Consider the following 22,306-nt stretch of genomic DNA (forward strand, 5'->3'; position numbering starts at 1 on the left):
AGCCCCATATTTTAAGGTGGGGGATGGGAAGCACAAGCGCTCCTAAATAGAAATAGTATCTTCTGAAATTACAATGTATCAGGGCAATATTAAATAAATTGACACTGATTATTATTTTTAACAGACTAATAAATGCACTCCAGAGAATGTAGACACCCTTGTTGGTGATAATTGAGTCATATATTTCATAGTTATTTGAAGTATGTTGGAAATATTAACCATCTTTTGCATAGTGTCTCTTCACCAAAAAAAAGAAAACAAAAACAAAAAAACTAGCAGTAAGAATCCAAATAGAAAAATGATGCCCTTTGATAATTATCTTTATGTAATTCTTCTACCAAAAAATAATCAGCCAAATGCTATACCTCTTAATTTAAAAGAATTTTTGAAATTAATGTTTATCAGCATGCTATAGTTATAGAATTTTAAAACCAAAAGAAGGATCTTACAGATTCTCTTTGTGTTTATAGTCTTCCTGAAATTCTTCACCAGAGTTTCCACTCAGGTTAGCTGTGTCTTTTAGATGTCTTCCAAATATTTTCAGTGACCAACAAAATCTTTGCAGCTTTTAGGTTGCTATTTCTGCCCTTTACCAAAAAGAAGCAGTGAAGTTGAAAAACATCATCTTTATGAAAATTACGTCTGTCTCATCTGAAGATTTCATTATATTCCAAGACCATTTTGTTGTAATCCCATCTAGTTTGATAGAAACCATCTTCCTAGAGTCATTTTTAATGGAGTTCCAGTGATATATCCCTAAACCAGCAAGTTCTTAACAACCCTGGAAAGTGACTGCTTGATTACACTTTAACGGTATTTGCAAATAAAATCACAAGTAATTAAGGGGAAATCTCCAGGCTTTTGAGCAAGTTTGATGCATGATAACTGCCTGATTCAGCTTCATCTAGAGTAATGCTGTGTAGGCAACAGCTACTGAGATCAATAGCAACGTAATGATAGTGGCAGAATTAAGTGAGTAACCTGAGAACTGTGCCTCAGAATGCATGCAGCTGCCACGAACCAAGGCCACACAGTGCACTCCGTGCTTCCGTCCTAAATGTTCATCAAAAGACGCCCTGCAGGAAAATGGAGTTAGATGCTCTTTATTGCTGATCGTGTCTCTTGCCACATTTATCAGGGAAATTGGATTAGCAGTTGGCAGCTGCAGGTAGACAAGATTCTGCAGTGATTAAATATGCAGCTTGGCTGCATTTGTTGTGACAGACCTTTAGTAAATTCTACTGTAAGCACCATCTGTCTAATTTGTATAAAGAAAACTTGGTGCTTTAAGCTACCGATAAAAAACTAAATCTGTTGCTTTATCATAAACAAAACTTTTGCACTAAATGCTTTTAAATGTAATTTATTAGGTTAAGCCTATTTTTCTATCATGATGAATAAATAATACATGCAAAAGTGCTTTCAGGTACTTCATTTTGCAAGTACTAGAGATAAAAACATTTCTGTTTTGTTCTTCAATAAAGTATTTAGTATTCCAATCCACAGGAGGTGATGCTGTTAAAATATCTCTATGAAAATGCCGCAGGACTGCTAAATTCATTTAATTTGCAACTCTTACCAGGATTTTCTAACTCCCTATTTATAGGTATTTTCAAATGCAGATTTCCGGATAAACTTAAACATTAAGGACCTGTGTTGCCAAATTGAAATACAGTTGTGAGAGGTGGAAATGCAGCAAAAGTGTTAAATTTATAGCTTTATTTTCTTACTTATTCTTAATAAAATTGAAGAAAACATTGAAATTTTGGCTTGGGTTTTTCTCTTCCAAGTAAAGGGGAAAAGGAAAAAATACTCTGACAAATCCCAGCTTTAGAGTACTCTTTCAAAACATATGTTTCCCCTATAATTGTGTCCATGGTAAAATATAGTCCAGTACTCCCCCGACTCATGCATCAGTTTTGTTTTGGTCATGACATCATCAGTTTCAAGGAAAATGAATGAAAACTTCTCAGAGAAAGAGAAGCAGTTAAATAGGAACCTGCTATCTTTAGTCCTTTCGTAAAAACTCCACAATGTTAAATTATTTAAAATCCTTGATTTTCAGCATGCGCACATTAAAAGTTTTCGCACTAAGTGCCAAATGTTGCAAACAGCACTTTAACAGAATGATTTTGCTTTGATCCCTGTAGCAGTTCCTGAATAATTTATCACAGGTTATTGCCTTAATTCTGGAGAGGGATAGAGCAATAAAGGCAGATGAAAACACTCCAGTTGAAACACCTTGGGGCCTGCTCATTCCTCTGACACGGCTCTTTTGTTGGAACTATTTAGAGGTTATTAAGATGTGTCTTCAGAATTAAGAGTATGCTGTAAGGATGAAGACAGCCATCTTAATTCTAAAGACAAAGCACAATGACCCTTCACCTTCTTTTTCTTTGTTGTTATTATATAGTAGAATTATGAGGATAATATTATAGCTGCCCCCAGTAGTGCCACTACAGTAAAGGGTCTGTCAGACTTTCCATTAGAAACCCTGTTTTGGGGGTCAGAGTGGAAGGAGCCTCGTTTCAGCTGTTTCCCAGCCCATTCGTCTCACACTTGGCACACAGACAACTGTTCACCATGCAGCAGACTGAAGAACTCAGCACTGTTTCTCCCTAACTATCCAAAAAGGAATCCATAGGGTTAGATCCCCAGACCTGTCCCACTCCCCAAAACAGCCTCACTAAAAATACAAGAGCCTGTCACTCTTTAGATCAATCTTGTGTTGACCAACTATAGGAGAAAGGCAACTTTTAAAATAAAACTGTTTGCACTATTTTAAATGAGATGGTAAACTGTAGCTCCTCCTTTCCTCGAATTCAATAAGATCACCTCTCACGCTCAAATCACTTAGTAGGCTGGTTGAGCTCTTAGTTAACAGCTTTTCTTTTTCATATCGGGGCTGGATATGTTTTGGCTATTGAGAAAACACTGTCTTTACTGTTGTTTGTGTATCCATGTAGATTATTGCAGTATTACCTGCTGCTTTGAGATAAAAGATACTGTTTGAGCATAAGAAATCTATTTCTTATTCACATTAACACTGAATTTTTCTGTTCAGTTGAATTCATTTAAAACATTATTGTATGCTTCCTCTGTAGTAACATTTTCTAGAATGAAACATTGATATAATTTCATAGCCACATTTTGCCACTTTAAAAAAAAACCAATAGATTTGAGTCCTATAGACCACTTCCATTAATTTGACATCGTTTAAGGAATGAAAAAAATTGTGATAAAATAAAAATTAATCTTTCTGTATAACAAGGATAGTCTAAAATATTTTAAGAGCTTTTTGTACTAGACACAAAGAAAGTAAAACTCATGGTTCTTGTTGACTAATTTAAATGGTAGATATCTCCTGTGTATGTGGAAGCTTAAAATTATTTGAAGCATAGCCTGAAACTTGTAAGTGTACCTAATAAAAATAGAACAAAAAGCCTACTTTAATAGAAACACTGCAAAGCCAAGGAGTCAGAATAGAATAGTTTGAAGAAGGCTTCTTAGAAGATGTATTTTGTTCTGGAGGCTGCCAGGAATGTGAAAAGCTGAGAAAGAGAGGAACAGGCTCCAGGTGGTGAAAAAAGGCTATATAAAAAGGCAAAATGTTTAAAAACAAATGGCAGGTTACATGAGGGAACTACAAGGAGGCCAGCTGGTTATAGAAAAACAAGAACTGGTGAGAGTATGAGAAAAAAAGGAGTAAGTAATTTAAAGGAGCAGAAGCAAAAATTCAGAGTTTTCAAGATTCAGAAATTCAGATAACCATCATTCTGTGAACTGTTAGACAGTATAGAAACTGAATATTCCTATAAATAACATCCAGTTATATTGAGTCACCTCTTAGGCAGAAAGAATGGAGAGGATGAGAAATTCTAGATACTTCTGAGAGTTAAACTATTATTTGCTACTTTGAAATTAAATTAATTGAATCAGCCATTAAGAGGAGGGTCAGGATTCACTGTTTGCTTAATAATAATTTGAACTCCTTCCTAAAGAGGTTTTCATTTATTACCAAAGTGTGAGAAAAGAGAAAATCTAGTAGGAAAAAAAAGTTCAGAGACCATTTTCTAGCTGAGTATTTGCAATGAAACAGTATCTTTAGAAGTCACAGTTGTATATCTCAATTATCCCACCCCCTTGTTTTGTAATTATGTTTATTTGTGCTCTTTGTTCCGACATTCTAGCATCTGTTCATGGGTTTTCTTCTTCTCTTCCCAAGCATCAACCTAAGGACAGCTTAATTAAGAGACCAGAGTACAAGTCAGATCTCTTCTATTCAAGAGTCAAGTTTTTGGTTTTTTTCTCTAAAACTAAAGACTTATGGAACATTTACTGTGTATCGGGCTCTGCTAGGCATTTTCACATAAATTTATCACATTTATTTGTCACAGTGCTTCTGTGAGAAATGCATTATTAGCCCCTTTTATAGATGACAAAAGTGAGCCTGATAAATTGCCTTGCCTTAAGTCTTAAAGCTGGGATTCAAATTCAAGTCTTATGACATCAAATATAGAACTCTTTTCCTTACATCTTCCTCGCTTGGGGAATGTGACTGCCATTCTGTGTATATCATAGTACCAGTAGGTCACTTGGCCAGTTTTATTTTGTCCTAAAGTTATTAAGGATATTCATTAGGAATTTTTAAATGCCAGTGCCTTTCTAGGATAGACTCTAAATTATGTTGTGGGACCGCTTGTATGCAAGCCGATGTTCAAGATTTGCTGTTATTAAATAATGTCTAGACCCTGTACATATCTGTTTTGTGTAATTACCAATCCTCATCTTTTTTTTCTGATTTGGCATTATTCAGAAACAAAGTATATTAAGACTCTAAATGCTTAGCTACGCTACTGGAATTATGACTTAGCTAAATTTATAAGAAGTAAAGTGGAGTTGATCAGCAGATTTGATGGTCTGTTTAAAGAGTCTGTGCTTTCCTGTAGAAAGAGGTCTGAACGAGACATTTTAGCTAATGAATCAAAATCAGATATGTGGTCATTATTGCCTGATTATTACTCCATCTGCTCTGCGCTAACGTGAAAATCAATTACTGTGTCTCTTTCCCACTGACAGCGTATGTTGATCGGGCTGGCAAGAGATCTTCGAGGGATTGCCTTTGCACTGAACACAAAGACCAGCTACACCATGCTGTTTGACTGGATGTATCCTTATTACACTGTGACAATACCAGCTCTGTGCACAGAGGGATGCCAGGCCCCTCACTTTCGTTTAATAGTATGGCACAGTAGGGAAGAGGAAACAAAGCTAAATGAACTAATGTGTAATCAGCTAAAAATTACAGCACAGTGGCAGCAGAGCAGATAACTGAGCACAGTATTTGGAGACCCAGCTCAAAGAGGTCACTTTTTTGGTGCCGTTAAATATTGATAACTTAAAAATTACTTCCCCCAAATGATTGTTGGTGTTGGAGTTGAAGGGATAATCTGGCTAACATCTTTAGGGATCAATGAATCCTACCATTTGGCATTTTTGAGGGAAGATTTGAATCTCCATCTCAATTAGCAAGGCTGGGAAGATCATTTTATCTCTTCAAAGCCTAGCTCATCATGCCACAGTTTTTCATTATCATGAAAATAATTAATGGACATGAAAAGGGAAAAATAAATAAGTCAAGATTTGTCATTTGGTGTAAAATTTGAATTGACCTTTGCCAAGGGTTAGTACAGACAGAAAAAAAAAAAAATCCCCCACAGAAATGCCTTATCATGTAAGAGTTAAAAGAGCGTAGACTTTGGTGATAGACAGACCAGGCTTAAAATCCCAGCTCTTCATTTACTGTGTTGTTCATGTCTTTTATGCATGAAACCATCAGAGCATGTGAAAAAAATTATATAATCTGAAAGCTAATTTACTTTTTAATCTAAACTATTTCTCAGTTACTTTGTTTAAACCCTTCTTATCCAAAGTTTCCTGTAAATTAAATTGCAATAGAAACTTCTTAAAGGTAACTGTCAACTACTATGCCACAGTTATGGCCAAAAATATAACTAACAGGGGATCTAGGCATGTTTTAGGGAGTACTCTACATATTATAAAAATTTTTAAACATTAATTTGATACTGATATATCTTTAATTATTATTAAAATATACTTCATCAGATTTATGTACCCAGAGAAGGGTTACAGATAAAATTTTTATGTCATTGAGTAATCATGCACATCGTTTATATCTACATATAATATGGACAGAGATTATGAAATTTCAACATGGAAGGTCTTAAAATTCTCTTAACAATGACAGTTAAACTGGAATTATATATGACCCTTTTACTTCTGCCTTTTTTTTAATTTTTAAGAGACGGGGTCTTGTATGTTGCTCAGGCTGGACTCAAACTCCTGGGCTCAAGCAATCCTCCCACCTCAGCCTCCCAACTAGCTGGGACTGTGGGACTACAGGTGTGCTCCACTGTACCCAGCTTGACTCTTTTATTTCTCTAAACATAAACAGCAACTCTCAAAATCAAAATTTTCATTATTTGAAAAATAATAAAAGTCTACTTTGGGCACTGTAATATCGATGGTGATCTTGAAACCAGTCTACAACTCTAGGCTATCTAGTGATTAACATTTCATGTTTTTCTCTTCTACAATTTCAACCAAGAATCAAGGTCAGAAACCTTCCCCTCAGTGTCAAAGAAGAACTGTCTGCCATAATTGATACTGCCCAAAGTTTAGAGAAGATACGGTATTGTTTTCCATTTCCTTATTTAGCTCCTTTGAGGGTAGCAGGGGAACCTTTCTGAAATGAAACTTTTGTCCAGCAGATGGCAGAAAATAGCAAACGGAAAATCTTGGGACTTGATGTTTTGTTGTGAACTAGAAACCTTTGTCTCCTCCATTTGACCATAGATGTTGAAGTTATCAGGGTTAGGGGCGGAGAGAAGTGTCAGTTATGCCGGAAGCTGTGTTACATTGCCAAATGGGGTGGTTTGGTACTGGCGTTGCTTATAATAATTGAGTTTCAGTAGCAAATCAGCTTCCTTGGGAAAAGGCCAAGGGCTTTTCATAATTGTATTGACAACAAAATGAATATGATAAATGGTGTTCATTCAGTTGAGACAAGATTTATAGTTTTCCTTTGGGCGAGGGATGAAGAGCAAATATTTATAATAATAGTAAAATTTGTTTAAAAGTTATATTATTTGATAATTCAAAAAGCTTTATTAAAATATTTTGAAATACTTTAAGCAGTTTCAGGTGATAAAGTACAGATTCTTTTCAAAGTATTCAAGTAATGCAAAAATGAATAAGTATGATAAAAAAAATGCCATGGATATGAAAGTCATTTATTCTTCCTGAAATATTGATATGTCAAACCATCAGTGATGATTTCCACATTACTGCTGGGGAAAGTTTATTTGCCTTTTATCCACATAAATGTGTGTTCTTTAATTTGTTATACAATCCTTAGCATGCAGAAGAAACATCCTGTAAGAGCACATGTCATCTTAAAGTCAAAATGCATTTTATTTATGGCGATTATTTGATAAAATGCTATTTTAGTGGTTAGCTATTTAATTCAAAAACATTTCTATAAACACTGACTGCATTAACTGCCACACAAACTACATTGCTTTTCACTCTGTCCTTCCAAAACTAAATTGCTTGAAACTACACAGCAACCATCTTGATAAATGGTTTCCAGGGCTGGAGAATTGAAGGAGGATCATTGACATACTTCTTTGCCCCTGTAATGGGAATGCAACAATAAGAAAACACTTTATCATGCAGTGCATCTGATCTCCTTGTTTAAAATTTTCCTAGATCATACTTAAACTGAAGTATCAAAAATCCAGAGGGAAGTTGGGGAAAAAATTAAGAATTTGTATGACATTATTTCCTCACATGCAGTCTTTTAACTGTTAAAATCTGATCATTGAGCTCACTGATTTTTAATCAGGAAGTCAGTGCTATTATACAATGGCAAGGCAAGATAACAAGATACATAGAGGAGCACAAACTTTGGAATAGGACAGTCCTAGATTCCAGTCCTGGATTCATCACTTAAACTGTGGGTCTTGAGTAAGCTGCTTAATATCCCAGAATCACAGTTTCGCTTTCCATAAAACAAGACTAATAATACCTATCTCACAGGTATGTTGTAAGAAGTGTCATGATTCTGTGATTATGTAAAGGGCCCAGTACAGTGGCTGTCATAAAGTGAATACTCTACAGCTGTTGTTAGTTCTGTTCCCTGATACATAATGAGACAAAGGAATCCCATTTGCTCACTTATTCAGCAAAGTGGGCTAAGGGCTGTGCTAGGTTCATGAGGAATATAGATCCTACCCCAAACAAAGTCAGTTTCTTATTTACATAAATTACTATAATCAAATATAGAAAGTGCTAAGAGCCATAACAAAGATACAAACAGGACAGTGAGTGCATTTAGCTGGGGAATCAGAAAGGGCTCTGGAAAGGTGAAGGTGTTTCCTTGGGTCTTACCAAATAAGTAGGATTGGACCATATGGAAATAGGAAGAAATACAGGTTTTCGGTTGGCCTAGGCATCAGGTTTAGGGAGTCAGTAGTGAAGATGTTTTGTTACAGATACCACTCATTTTATGCTTGGAAATGTAGTTTGTTTGGGACTCTTGAATATCATTCTAAGGAATTTAGACCCTTATTCCATAGGTAGTATAAAGAAACTAATGGTTTTGATTGACTAAGAAAATCAGAATTGTTTTCAAGAAGAAAGTAATTGGCAATATCATTTTGGGCAAACTGAAATAGAGAAGAAAGTAAGGCTGAAAATTCACTGTTCAGCAAGCTTTTTTTTTTTTTTTTTAGTTCTGTGCCAGGCAAAAGGAATGCAAGAATGAATAAAATGATTGCTCTTTAGAAGCCTACTCTCTAGTTGATTACACATGACTAATAAGCAATAAAATGTCAGTGTGTTACAACAAAGATGCATGCAAAGGGCTATATGAGCATGTATGGGAAAAAGAGCAGTGCTTTTTGCAAGATAGAGAAAGCTTCTCAAGAGAAGTGAAAGTTGAGCTAAGCCTTGAAAGATAGATAGGCATTTGCCAGACACAAGAGAGGAAAGGCTTCCAGCAGCAGTCCCCTTGTGAACAAAGGTTCAGATGTTTACATATTCATGGAGTACCTTTAAGCTCTGAACTGGCAAGCTATTTCTATTCTGGGGCCACATCCCCAAACCCTTGTCTCCTAACACTTTTAATGAAAATTCTTTTGCCTTCTGGTATTAACAACTAATGAATGAATGGATGGATGGATGGATGGATGGATGGATGGATGGATGGATGGATATTGTAAAGAAGCAAACCTGATACTTTTCACATTTTCATATTTGGTATCCTATAAGGCAGTGTCATATCATTAATGCCTTTGATTTTTAATTTATCTGATGTGGACCTTAGAAATTCATTGAGAAGATCTCAGTGAAAGCAATTAGATCTGTGCTTCTACCTAAGGGCTCCCATTCTCTTCTTCCTACTCATATATACATAGTCCTCACAAGGGCATTGGAAAATCAAACTCCTAGAGTGGGTTCTGGTTCTCACCCGGTAACTGAGCCTGGCACTCTCACTCTGCAGCCCTTTTAACCTCTCTATTGTGCTTTCCAATAATCCCTCATTTTCTCTGTGGCAGTCACCTCTGTCAGAAGCATATTAGAATTGGCACCACTCTCATTCCACACAGAAAAAGGAGCATCCCCTTATATCTCCCTGCCTTATCCCATAGTGAATAGTGTGCGCTCTGAAAAATATCATGGTCCTAATGCCATTATAGAATGCCTTGCAGAGGTCTGTGTGTGCCTCTGGTATTCTTAGGTTCTGAGATTTGGGTTGAATCCATTTTCTCATGAGCCTTCCAGATGCATTCCCACTAATGAGTTTGTGCTCAGGAGGTCCCTTAGTGGAATACTTTCTCACCTGTGCCCCTGTGGCATTGGTTCAGAATTTCTATACTCAAAGCATCCCTATTATATGTTGGTCACCCTGATTTGAGCATGTGTTCCCCAAGATTAAAAGCTATATCTTCCTGGTCGGCCGTGGTGGCTCACACCTGTAATCCCAGCACTTTGGGAGGCCAAGGTGGGCAGATCATGAGGTCAAGAGATCAAGACCATCTTGGCCAACATGGTGAAACCCCATCTCTACTAAAAATACAAATATTAGCCAGGCATGGTGGCGCTCGCCTGTAGTCTCAGCTACTCGGGAGGCTGAGGAAGGAGAATCGCTTGAACCCAGGAGGCAGAAGTTGCAATGAGCCAAGATCACACCGCTGCACTCCAGCCTGGCAACAGAGCGAGACCCTGTCAAAAAAAAAAAAAAAAAAAAGGCTATATCTTTCTTAACTCTGGATCCCCAGCCCTTAGCATAGTACATAGCACATGGTATCTACATCTATCAAAAATAACAGCTTTTCTAGTCCATAGAAACAAAACAGTAAGTTGTCTGGTAACAGTCAAAATAAAGTTAATCAAGTGGACTGACTTTATTTTTGTTATTTTCGTCCAACTGAAACCTTATTCTCACATATACACTCGCTTCTTACCCCCTTCCCTGCCTTATTTTCCTTTGTAGTACTTTTTTTTTTGAGACAGAGTCTCACTCTGTCACCCAGGCTGGAGTGCAGTGGTGCAATCTTGGCTCACTGCAACCTCTGCCTCCCGGGTTCAAGCAATTCTTGTGCCTCAGCCTCCCGAGTAGCTGGGATTACAGGCGAGCGCCACTATGCCTGGCTAATTTTTATGTTTTTAGTAGAGACAGGGTTTCACCATGTTGCCCAGGCTGGTCTCGAACCCTTGGCCTCAAGTGATCCACCCACCTCAGCCTCCCAAAGTGCTGGAATTATAGGTATGAGCCACCATGCCTGGCTTTCTTTGAAGTGCTTTCTAATGTATATTTATTTTGTTTACTAGAATGTAAATTCCATGAGGGCAGGGATTTTCTTTTCTTTTTTTTTTTATTTTTTTTATTTTTTTATTTTTTATTTTTTTTACTGGTGTCTCTGGAAAGTGTCAAACAATGCTTGTTATAGAATAGGACTTCAGAAAATAGTAGATAAGAAAACTGTTTCAGTATATACAAATGCAGCCTTAACATGGTATGTCTGTCTAATAGAAGAAAGTGTTGCTTTTTGCACTTTTAGGAAGCATACCACTCTTAAAGTTATAGATGGCTTATTTTCATTGAACATCATGTGAACTGTTTTCTAAAGCTCCCAAGTGAAATACACAATTAAATAGTTCTAATCAAATAAGCTACACTTCATTTTTAGATTGCAAGTTTATAGCAACAAATATGTATTGAAATCTATTTTGTGCCGGGCCATGCATTCAATAAGTACTTAGTATATGCCCTCAAAAAGCTTATAATAGGAGAGATATACAAGTACTATGATTGTGCTAGCACCAGGTTCCACCACCATACACAGGAGACACTCCTAACCCATTAGGGAGAGGTAGGAGGCAAGTGCATGTGATGTCAGAGAAGGCCTCCTGGGATAGTTGACACCTATATTGAAATCTGACATTCAAATAGAAATTAGCAGGAAGATGATAGGGTCTCTGCTCTTTAGAAATGCACCATCTACTGGGGCAGACAAATAACACAAGCAGCCAGCCCTAACATACTGTGTTGTAAGAGAGAGATGGTCGTGAGTGCTCACTGAACATAGATGAGGAAGAGACTGATGCCTTTGGATAAAATAGAGAAAACATCGCATGGGAGGTAAAACCTGAGCTAGGTATTGAAAGACAGGGATACGTTAGAGAGAAGAAGTGGTTTATAAGGGAATGGAGACAAGAGCTGGCATTAGTGGGTTGTGGGGAGTTATGAAAAGCTAAATCATAGAGCAGAAATGCTAAGAGATGAAGCTGGAGGTAGGCAAGAACCAAATCTTAAAGGACCTTGAACACTGTGCTAAGGAGTTTGAAATTTATTCTAAGAGCAAGGAAGAAAATTGTGACGACCTCACCATGGAGATTTCTACCCAGACCACACCGAAAAGAAACACCATTAAGTGATTTAGTTTAGCGTTTTGATCTGAAACAAAAGACAAGTATGTTGGAAAACATCAGAAAGAGACTTGAGGATTGGGAAAAAAAGAAGAGAAATGAAGGCAGTGACATAGAGTTTTTCTGCTACAGTTTGGGACCTTAATCCTATATTCATATGTCTACTTGGCAAGGAGATACCCAGTATAGATTAAAGGGCCAGTGGAGCTGGGTCAGTTTTCCAGGTTCTGATGGCCTTCAGCATAGATTTATCAGAGGCATATACTCCTTAGTATTAATAAGGATGTTAGAGAATGTCTCCTTGTGTGTACATGGGACGATCTTTAGTGACACTGATGTTGAGTAGATTAATAGTTACCCAAAGCTTTTCTTCAAGCCAACATCCCAGATATTCCTTGGAGCTACAGTGAGACCAAAAAGAACAATTCAACAATATTTTTTAAAAAGAATAATGTAATTTTGAAACTAGTTGAGAGATATGTGAGGTTTATTACTAGTTCCTTCTACTTTTACATATTTTTTAATTTCATAATAAAAATATTTTTCTAAGTAGTATAGTACCCAAGAAACTGATAATAATAACTCAAATGTATTTTATCCTCATTTACTGTATTTATTTTCCTTTCCTACAACATTAGGCATAAATCTTTAAATGTGCTGCTTATATGATACTTTAAAAATGTGTATTTTATTTATACAGTATTCTAAGAACAAAGCAATATAACATGTAGGATATGTTACAAATAACAAATCACCAGCAACCCCAAAAATGTATGTATATCTGTGCAGGTTAGGGAGCGCAATTTATAAAATGCCATTGTATAGTATAAACATAGAACAAATTAGTATAAATATAGAACAAATGTGGACTCCCTTTGTGTGTGTGTGTGTGTGTGTGTGTGTGTGGCACTAATTTTCAGGAACAGTATTTCTTTAGACCCTTAAATTCTTTAACAGACTTTATAAAAGGTACCCAACATATCTTCCCCTTCTTCAGAACGCTGTTGAACGGTGGTATGGAGAGCCAGCATGTACAACTCCCATCTTGAAACTTATGGCAGAACTTATGCAAAACAGGTAAGCAGTGTGACAGGCAGTCAAAAAAAACAGTCCACTATTAGCAGAAATCTCCAGCAGTCAGACTTTCTTTTTTGGTTTGTGTATTTCCAAGGTAGTTAGCAAGAGCCCAGGAACCAAGACTTAAGATGATTAGTGAAAACAGAATTAGAGACATAAGATTGAGGCCTTTTGAGAGAAAGAAATACAGTATACTTGGCTGTCTATGGGGACTAGGGAAATGGAAAATAAATTGGAAGACTGCAGCCACCATTATTTAAAAATTCAAAGGTACAAAATGAGGGAGGGCAGCTATTTTAACTATTTCATTGCTTAAATGCAATTCTATAGAATTTTAAAGCAGGAAAGAAGTTTAGAGGTCTCTGAGTTGAGATGCTTTATTTGATGGATAAGGAAACTGGTTCTCACAGCAATTCATGGGAACATAGTTTGCCTCAGAAGCTCTGGGAATTATTCCTGCTTTCACTTCTAAGGTATGCTTCTTCCTTTATGCCAAGATGCATGTATTTGGATGATTTATACACTCACAGTTTTCATTGAGAGAGCAACTATAATAATACTTCTCTGAAATTGCCCAGTTGACTTTATAATTTGCATAGATTGGCAGAAATTCAAATATTTTGCATATAAATATTAACAAAGATGTAGCTAAAAGAGAAAATCTGGCAATAAGCTAATTGGGTTTAAAATATGTCATTGTGGATATGGCTTAGCACCAAATTACATGTCACTTAGCCATCCTGTTTCATCAGTCGCCCTTTATAAACTGTGTGTTTAGAAGGGAGGTATCCAGACAGGGAAGGCTATGGGTTGCAGCTCTAATGTTATCTCTGGTGCTGAGTTTTTCACAGCAATAATTTTAAATTTTTACCCTAAAACAAGAGATGAAAAAAGACCTTGCAAATAAAAAAAATGTGTGTATCATTTTTTTTAAAGCTGTTCATTTTTAAAAGCCACCCTCATAGGTGCCTTAAAGGAAGGGTGGCTTTGTATTTTATATTAGAAATTTAGTTTGCTTTTTAATTATATTTCCATTTTTTCAACCAGAAAATTGAAATTATGTATTACTGATAGAACATTTAATGCTAAAGGAAAAAAATCATTGAATTGTATATTATAAAGTATTTTTTGTCAGTCATAGGCAGATGATTTTTTTTTTAATTTTACTTTAAGTTCTGGGATACATGTGCAGAACGTGCAGGTTTGTTACATAGGTATACATGTGCCATGGTGGTTTGCTGCACCTATCAACCCATCACCTAGGTTTTAAGCCCCATATGAATTAGGTATTTGTCCTAATGCTCTCCATCCCCTTGCCTCCCATCCCCCAACAGGCCCCAGTGTGTGATGTTCCCCTGTGCATGTATGTTTACAGTAGAATGATTTATAATCCTTTGGTATATACCCAGTAATGGGATTGCTGGGTCAAATGATATTTCTGGTTCTAGATCCTTGAGGAATCACCACACTGTCTTCCACAGTGGTTGAACTAATTTACACTCCCACCAACAATGTAAAAGCATTACTATTTCTCCACAGCCTCACCAGCATCTGTTTCCTGACTCTTTAATGATCGCCATTCTAACGAGCATGAGATGGTATCTCATTGTGGTTTTGATTTGCATTTCTCTAATGACTAGTTATGATGAGCTTTTTTTCACATATTTGTTGGCCACATAAACATCTTCTTTTGAGAAGTGTCTGTTTATATCCTATGCCCACTTTTTGATGGAGTTGTTTGTTTTTTTGTTGTAAATTTGTTTAAGTTCCTTGTAGATTCTGGATATTAGACCATTGTCAGATGGGTAGCTTGCAAAAATTTTCTTCCATTCTGTAGGTTGCCTGTTCACTCTGATGATAGTTTCTTTTGCTGTGCAGAAGCTCTTTAGTTTGATTAGATCCCGTTTGTCAATGTTGGCTTTTGTTGCAATTGCTTTTGGTGTTTTCATCATGAAGTCTTTGCCCATGCCTATGTCCTGAATGGTATTGCCTAGGTTTTCTTCTAGGATTTTTAGGGTTTTGGTTTCTACATTTAAGTCTTTAATCCATCTTGAGTTAATTTTTGCATAAGGTGTAAGGAAGGGGTCCAGTTTCAGTTTTCTGCATATGGCTAGCCAGTTTTCCCAGCACCATTTATTAAATAGGAGATCTTTTCCCCATTGCTTGTTATTGTCAGGTTTGTCAAAGATCAGTTGGTTGTAGATGTGTGGTGTTATTTCTGAGGCCTCTATTCTGTTCCATTGATCTATATATCTGTTTTGGTACCAGTATCATGCTATTTTGGTTACTGTAGCCTTGTAGTATAGTATGAAGTCAGGTAGCATGATGCCTCCAGCTTTGTTCTTTTTGCTTAGGATTGTCTTGGCTATACGTGCTCTTTTTTGGTTCCATATGAAATTTAAATTAGTTTTTTCTAGTTCTGTGAAGAAAGATACTGGTAGCTTGATGGGAATAGCATTTAATCTATAAATTACTTTGAGCAGGATGGCCATTTTCATGATACTGATTTCTTCCTATCCATGAGCATTGAATGTTTTTCCATTTGTTTGTGTCCTCTCTTATTTCCTTGAGTAGTGGTTTGTAGTTCTCCTTGAAGAGGTCCTTCACGTCCCTTATAAGTTATGTTCCTAAGTATTGTATTCTCTTTGTAGCAATTACAAATGGGAGTTCACTCATGATTTGGTTCTCTGCTTGTCTGTTGTTGGTGTATAGGAATGCTTGTGATCTTTGCACATTGATTTTGTATCCTGAGACTTTGCTGAAATTGCTTATCAGTTTAAGGAGTTTCTGGGCTGAGACAATGGGGTTTTCTAAATATACAATCATGTAATCTGCAAACAGAGACAATTTGACTTCCTCTCTTCCTGTCTGAATACCCTTTATTTCTTTCTCTTGCCTGATTGCCCTGGTCGGAACTTCCAATACTTCGTTGAATAGGAGTAGTAAGAGAAGGCATCGTTGTCTTGTGCTGGTTTTCAAAGGGAATGCTTCCAGCTTTTGCCCGTTCAGCATGATATTGGCTGTAGGTTTGTCATAAATAGCTCTTATTATTTTGAGATATGTTCCGTCAATGCCTAGTTTATTGAGAGTTTTTAGCATGGAGGGATGTTGAATTTTATCAAAGGCCTTTTATGCATCTGTTGAGATAATCATGTGACTTTTGTCATTGGTTCTGTTTATGTGATGGATTATGTTTATTGATTTGCATATGTTGAACCAGGTTTGCATCCCAGGGATAAAGCCAACTTCATCGTAGTGGATAAGCTTTTTAATGTGCTGCTGGATTCGGTTTGCCAGTATTTTATTGAGGATTTTCACGTCAATGTTCATCAGGGATATTGGCCTGAAAATTTTCTTTTTTTGTTGTGTCTCTGCCAGGTTTTGGTGTCAGGATGATGCTGGCTTCATAAAATGAGTTAGGGAGGGGTCTGTCTTTTTCTATTGTTTGGAATAGCTTCAGAAGGAAGGGTAGCAGCTCCTCTTTGTACCTCTGGTAGAATTTGGGTGTGAATCTGTCTGGGCTTTTTTTGTTTGGTAGGCTATTAATTACTGCCTCAATTTCAGAACTTGTTATTGGTCTTTTCAGGGATTTGACTTGCTCCTGGTTTAGTCTTGGGAAGGTGTATGTATCCAGGAATTTATCCATTTCTTCTAGATTTTCTAGTTTGTTTGTGTAGAGGTGTGTATAGTATTCTCTGACGGTAGTTTGTATTTCTGTGGGATCAGTGGTGATATCCCCTTTATCATTTTTATTGTGTCTATTTGATTCTTCTCTCCTTTATTAGTCTAGCTAGTGGTCCATCTATTTTGTTAATTTTTTCAAAAAAGCAGCTCCTGGATTCATTGATTTTTCTAAGGGTTTTTCGTGTCTCTATCTCCTTCAGTTCTGCTCTGATCTTAGTTATTTCTTGTCTTTAGCTAGCTTTTGAATTTGTTTGCTTTTGCTTTTCTAGTTCTTTTAATGTGATATTAGGGTGTCTATTTTAGAGCTTTCCAGCTTTCTCTTGTGGGCATTTAGTGCTATAAATTTCCCTCCTAACACTGCTTTATCTGTGTCCCAGAGATTCTGGTACATTGTCTCTTTGTTCTCATTGGTTTTAAGGAACTTATTTTTTCTGCCTTAATTTTGTTATTTACCCAGTAGTCATTCGGGAGCAGGTTGTTCAGTTTCCATGTAGTTTTGTGGTTTTGAGTGAGTCTCTTAATCCTGAGTTCTAATTTGATTGCACTGTGGTCTGAGAGACAGTTTGTTATGATATCTGTTCATTTGCATTTGCTGAGGTGTCTTTTACTTCCAATTATGTGGTCAATTTTAGAATACATGCTGTGTGATGCTGAGAAGAATGTATATTCTGTCGATTTGGGGTGGAGAGTTCTGTAGATGTCTATTAGGTTTACTTGGTCCAGAGCTCAAGTCCTAAATATCCTTGTTAATTTTCTGTCTCATCGATCTGTCTAATATTGACAGTGGGGTGTTGAAGTCTCCCACCATTATTGTGTGGGAGTCTAAATCTCTTTATATGTCTCTAAGAACTTGTTTTATGAATCTAGGTGCTCCTGTATTGGGTGCCTGTATATTTACATTAGCTCTTCTTGTTGCATTGATCCCATTTCCATTATATAACGCCCTTCATTGTCTTTTTTGATCTTTGTTGGTTTAAAGTCTGTTTTATCAGAGACTAGATTGCCACCCTTTTTTTTTTCGCTTTCCATTTGCTTGGTAAGTATTCCTCCATCCCTTTATTTTGAGCCTATGTGTGTGTGTGCATGTGAGATGGGTCTCCTGAATACAGCACACCAATGGGTCTTGACTCTTTATCCAAGTTGCCAGTCTGTGTCTTTTAATTGGGGCATTCAGCTCATTTACATTTAAGGTTAATATTATGTGTGAATTTGATCTTGTCATCATGATGCTAGCTGGTTATTTTGCACATTAGTTGATGCAGTTTCTTCATAGTATCATTGGTCTTTGTATTTTGGTGTGTTTTTGCAGTGGCTGGTACCAGTTTTTCCTTTCCATATTTAGTACTTACTTTAGGAGCTCTTGTAAGGCAGACCTAGTGGTGACAAACTCCCTCAGCATTTGCTTGTCTGTAAAGGATTTTATTTCTTCTTTGCTTATGAAGCTTAGTTTGGCTGGATATGAAATTCTGGGTTGAGAATTCTTTTCTTTAAGAATGTTGAGCATTGGCCCCCACTCTCTTCTGGCTTATACGGTTTCTGCAGAGAGATTTGCTGTTAGTCTGATGGGCTTCCCTTTGTAGGTAACCTGACCTTTCTCTCTGGCTGCCCTTAGGGGATTGCTGTCTCGGGGTTGCTCTTCTCAAGGAGTGTGTTAGTGGTGGTCTCTGTATTTCCTGAATTTGAATGTTGGCCTGTCTTGCTAGGTTGGGGAAGTTCTCTTGGATAATATCCTGAAGTGTGTTTTCCAACTTGGTTCCATTCTCCCCATCACTTTCAGGTACACCAGTCAATGGCAGGTTTGGTCTTTTCACATAGTCCCATTTTTCTTGGAGGCTTTGTTCTTTCCTTTTCATTCTTTTTTCTCTAATCTTGTCTTCATACTTTATTTCATTAAGTTGATCTTCAGTCTCTGATATCCTTTCTTCTGCTTGATCGATTTGGCTATTGATACTTGTGTATGCTTCATGAAGTTCTCATGCTGTGTTTTTCAGCTCCATCAAGTCATTTATGTTCTTCTCTAAACAGATTATTCTAGTTAGCAGCTCCTTTAACCTTTTATCAGTGTTCATAGCTTCCTTGCATTGGGTTAGAACATGCTCCTTTAGCTCGGAGGAGTTTGTTATTACCCACCTTCTGAAGCCTACTTCTGTCAATTCGTCAAACTCATTCTCCGTCCAGTTTTGTGCCCTTGCTGGAGAGGAGCTGTGATCATTTGGAGGAGAAGAGGCATTCTGGTTTTTGGAATTTTCAGTGTTTTTTGTGCTGGTTTTTCCTCATCTTCGTGTATTTATCTACCTTTGATCTTTGAGGCTGATGACCTTTAAATGGAGTTTTTGTATGGGGGTCCTTTATGTTGATGTTGATGTTGATGTTGTTGCTTTCTGTTTGTTAGTTTTTCTTCTAACAGGCCCTTCTTCTGCAGGTCTGCTGCAGTTTGCTGGAGGGCCACTCCAGACCCTGTTTGCCTGGGTATCACCAGTGGAGGCTGCAGAACAGCAAAGGTTGCTGCCTGCTCCTTCCTCTGGAAGCTTTGTCCCAGAGGGGCACCAGCCTGACACCAGCCAGAGCTCTCCTGTATGAGGTGTCTGTCAACCCCTGTTGGGAGGTTTCTCCCATTCAGGAGGCACGGGGGTCAGGGACCTACTTGAGGAGGCAGTCTGTCCGTTAGCAGAGCTGGTGTGCTGTGCTGGGAGAATCCCTCTTGTCAGGATCAGCTGCTGTCTTCAGAGCCAGCAGGCAGGAATGATTAAATCCACTGAAGCTGTGCTCACAGCCGCCCCTTCCTTGAGGTGATGTGTCCCAGGGAGATGGGGGTTTTGTCTGTAAGCCCCTGACTAGGGCTGTTACCTTTCCTTCAGAGATGCCCTGCCCAGTGAGGAGGAATCTAGAGAAGCAGCCTGGCCACAACCGCTTTGCTGCACCTAGCCCAGACCTTCCAGCCTCCTTAGCACTGTCAGGGGAAAACTGCCTACTAAAACCTCAGTAATGGCACATGCCCCTCTTCCCACCAAGCTCGATTGTCCCAGACTGCTGTGCTGGCAGCAAGAATTTCAAGCCAGTGGTTCTTAGCTTGCTGGGCTCCATGGGAGTGGGACCCGCTGAGCGAGACCACTTGGTTCCCTGGCTTCAGCCGCCTTTCCAGGGGAGTGAATGGTTCTGTCCTACTAGGGTTCCAGGCACCACAAGAGTATGAAAAATTACTCCTACAGCTAGCTCGGTGTCTGTCCAAACAGCTGCCCAGTTTTGTGCTTGAAACCCAGGGCCCTGGTGGTGTAGGCACACGAGGGAATCTCCTGATCTGCATATTGCAAAAACCATGGGAAAAGCATAGTAACCCAGCCAGGTAGCACATTCCCTCATGGCTTCCCTTGGCTCAGGGAGGGAGGTCCCCAGCTCCTTGTGCTTCCCAGGTGAAATGATGCCCCACCCTGCTTCTGCTCCTCCTCCGTGGGTTGGACCCACTGTCTAACCAATCCCAATGAGATGAACTGGATACCTCAGTTGGAAATGCAGAAATCACCCACCTTCTGCATTGGTCTCACTGGGAGCTGCAGACCATAGCTGTTCCTATTTGGACATCTTGGCCCCTGCCCAGATGATTCTTTTTTTTTTTTTTTTTTTGAGACAGAGTCTCACCTTGCTGCCCAGGCTGGAGTGCAGTGGCCCAATCTCGACTCATTGCAACCTCCACCTCCCAGGTTCAAGTGATTCTCCTGCCTCAGCCTCCTGAGTAGCTGGGATACAGGCACATGCCGCCACACCTGGCTAATTTTTGTGTTTTTAGTAGAGACAGGGTTTCGCCATATTGGCCAGGCTGGTCTCGAACTCCTGACCTCAGGTGATCCACCTATCTCGGCCTCCCAAAGTGCTGGGATTACAAGTATGAGCCACCGCGCCTGGCCCAGATGATTCTTATCTAGCACAATTGACCTAAGAATTACCTCGTGAAATTTTGTTATTTTGGAAAATGTTATCTTTCCTATATTTCTCTAGAATTTAATGCAAATTATGTGTATGCATTTCTTTAATCAGAACTTTTATGCCAGCAATCATGTTCATAATAATATTTCTAATAGGTAATCATTGTACTTAATACTAAAGCATTTTTAAAAAGCATGGAAAAGCAAAAATTTGTTTTATTCTTGGTAAACAGGTCTTTAGCAATGTCTTGCCTTTTGGTAGTTTTTGTTTTGCTAATCCTTTTTTAAAAATGCCACTATTTCTTAAAAGCCAAAGCAATGTTTAAAAATCAAATATGTCAGGAGGTCGTGTTAGTTCTTTACCCTGTTCACACTTCCCCAACCCCAGTAGGAACCAGGGAAGTAGAATTGCTCTCAGTGAACTTATGAGATTTGTTTCTCTTTACTGAAGTTGTATGCAGTGGAAACTGTAATGTGTTTGAAATATACTTGAAGTATCAGGTAATTCATTACACATATGTGCAGTATTTTAAAAGTACCGGATTTCCTATTCATCACTTTAGAATTTGTTTTAAAAATGTATATCAGGCACTGTAGGAAATCCCAAATGGAAATATATATCATTATCCAAGTATTTGTCTGAACTTAGACACCTGGGATGTTTTATTATTATCCATCATCCAGTTGACATGAAAGAAGGGGCAAGAAATCTGTGATAAAGAATGTCAGCATATTGTTTTGATAGATAAAAAATGAACTATTTGAATTAGCAAATAAATGAAAATCATTCTTCTTAATTGTCCTACTATCTTTAGAGTGAAGAAATTAGCATACATATTTTATCAACAGTTGTTTATAAAATGGAGTGGAACTTTAACAGACAACTGTGCTGCTGCTACTTCTTATAAATGAAAATGCTAGGCATTTTAAATCTGTGTTTGGTTTCTTTATCTTCACATAGGCAATTGTTTTCTATATTTCTTAGATCCCAGCGTTTGAATTTTGATGTATCATCTCCTAATGGAATTCTTCTCTTCAGAGAAGCTAGTAAAATGGTTTGCACTTATGGTGAGTATCCTTTTCCATATGTGTCTCTGCAATATAGTTTTATCTCTGGAGGAAAGAAAGATGTTAGTTATTTTGTTCTTTTGAACTTTCATATCTTTATGAATTTGTGAAGTCAGTAATACAAGTGCAAAAAGCCAGGTAGCTATCATATTGGCATCAGGAGAAGTAAGCAGCATGCCTTTGACTAAATCATGCCTGACCAACTTGATGAATTTCTTTTGGATAAAATTGCAGTGTCAGTAGATGAGGGAATACACTAGATAGAATATTGAAAAGTTACAGCATATTCAAAATTGCTCAAAGTTGCATCAGGGAGTTTACTATGTTGAACCAAGGAATGCTTAAACCGGAATGTCACTGAATTGTGGGAAAATATCCTTGTAAAGAGCAGTAAATATTTTATTATGAGGAACTTTTGGGTACTGCGCCTCTAGAAGCAGAGTTCTACAGGAAAGATTGTCCTATTCAATTAAAGTCCAAAATTTAGTATTTGGTTAGCAGTTTGGGCCTTAAAACTACAATAAACTCTAATACTTGCCAAT

General features: G+C 37.7%; 1 protein-coding gene across 7 annotated transcripts in view; it reads left to right on the forward strand.

Moving 5' to 3' along the window:
* RANBP17 (RAN binding protein 17) overlaps positions 1–22,306 on the forward strand; it is a 447,403-nt gene that overhangs the window by 338,728 nt on the left and 86,369 nt on the right. For all 7 annotated transcript variants that reach the window (XM_032158613.2, XM_058440137.1, XM_058440138.1 and 4 more), the window contains 3 exons: positions 5,080–5,168; positions 12,985–13,092; positions 21,682–21,764. In XM_032158613.2, coding sequence (XP_032014504.1) covers positions 5,080–5,168; positions 12,985–13,092; positions 21,682–21,764 — 280 coding nt within the window. The remainder of the gene's footprint in view (positions 1–5,079; positions 5,169–12,984; positions 13,093–21,681; positions 21,765–22,306) is intronic.

This window comes from Hylobates moloch, unplaced genomic scaffold (assembly GCF_009828535.3).
Source record: "Hylobates moloch isolate HMO894 unplaced genomic scaffold, HMol_V3 SCAFFOLD_6, whole genome shotgun sequence".
Lineage (NCBI taxonomy): Eukaryota > Metazoa > Chordata > Mammalia > Primates > Hylobatidae > Hylobates > Hylobates moloch.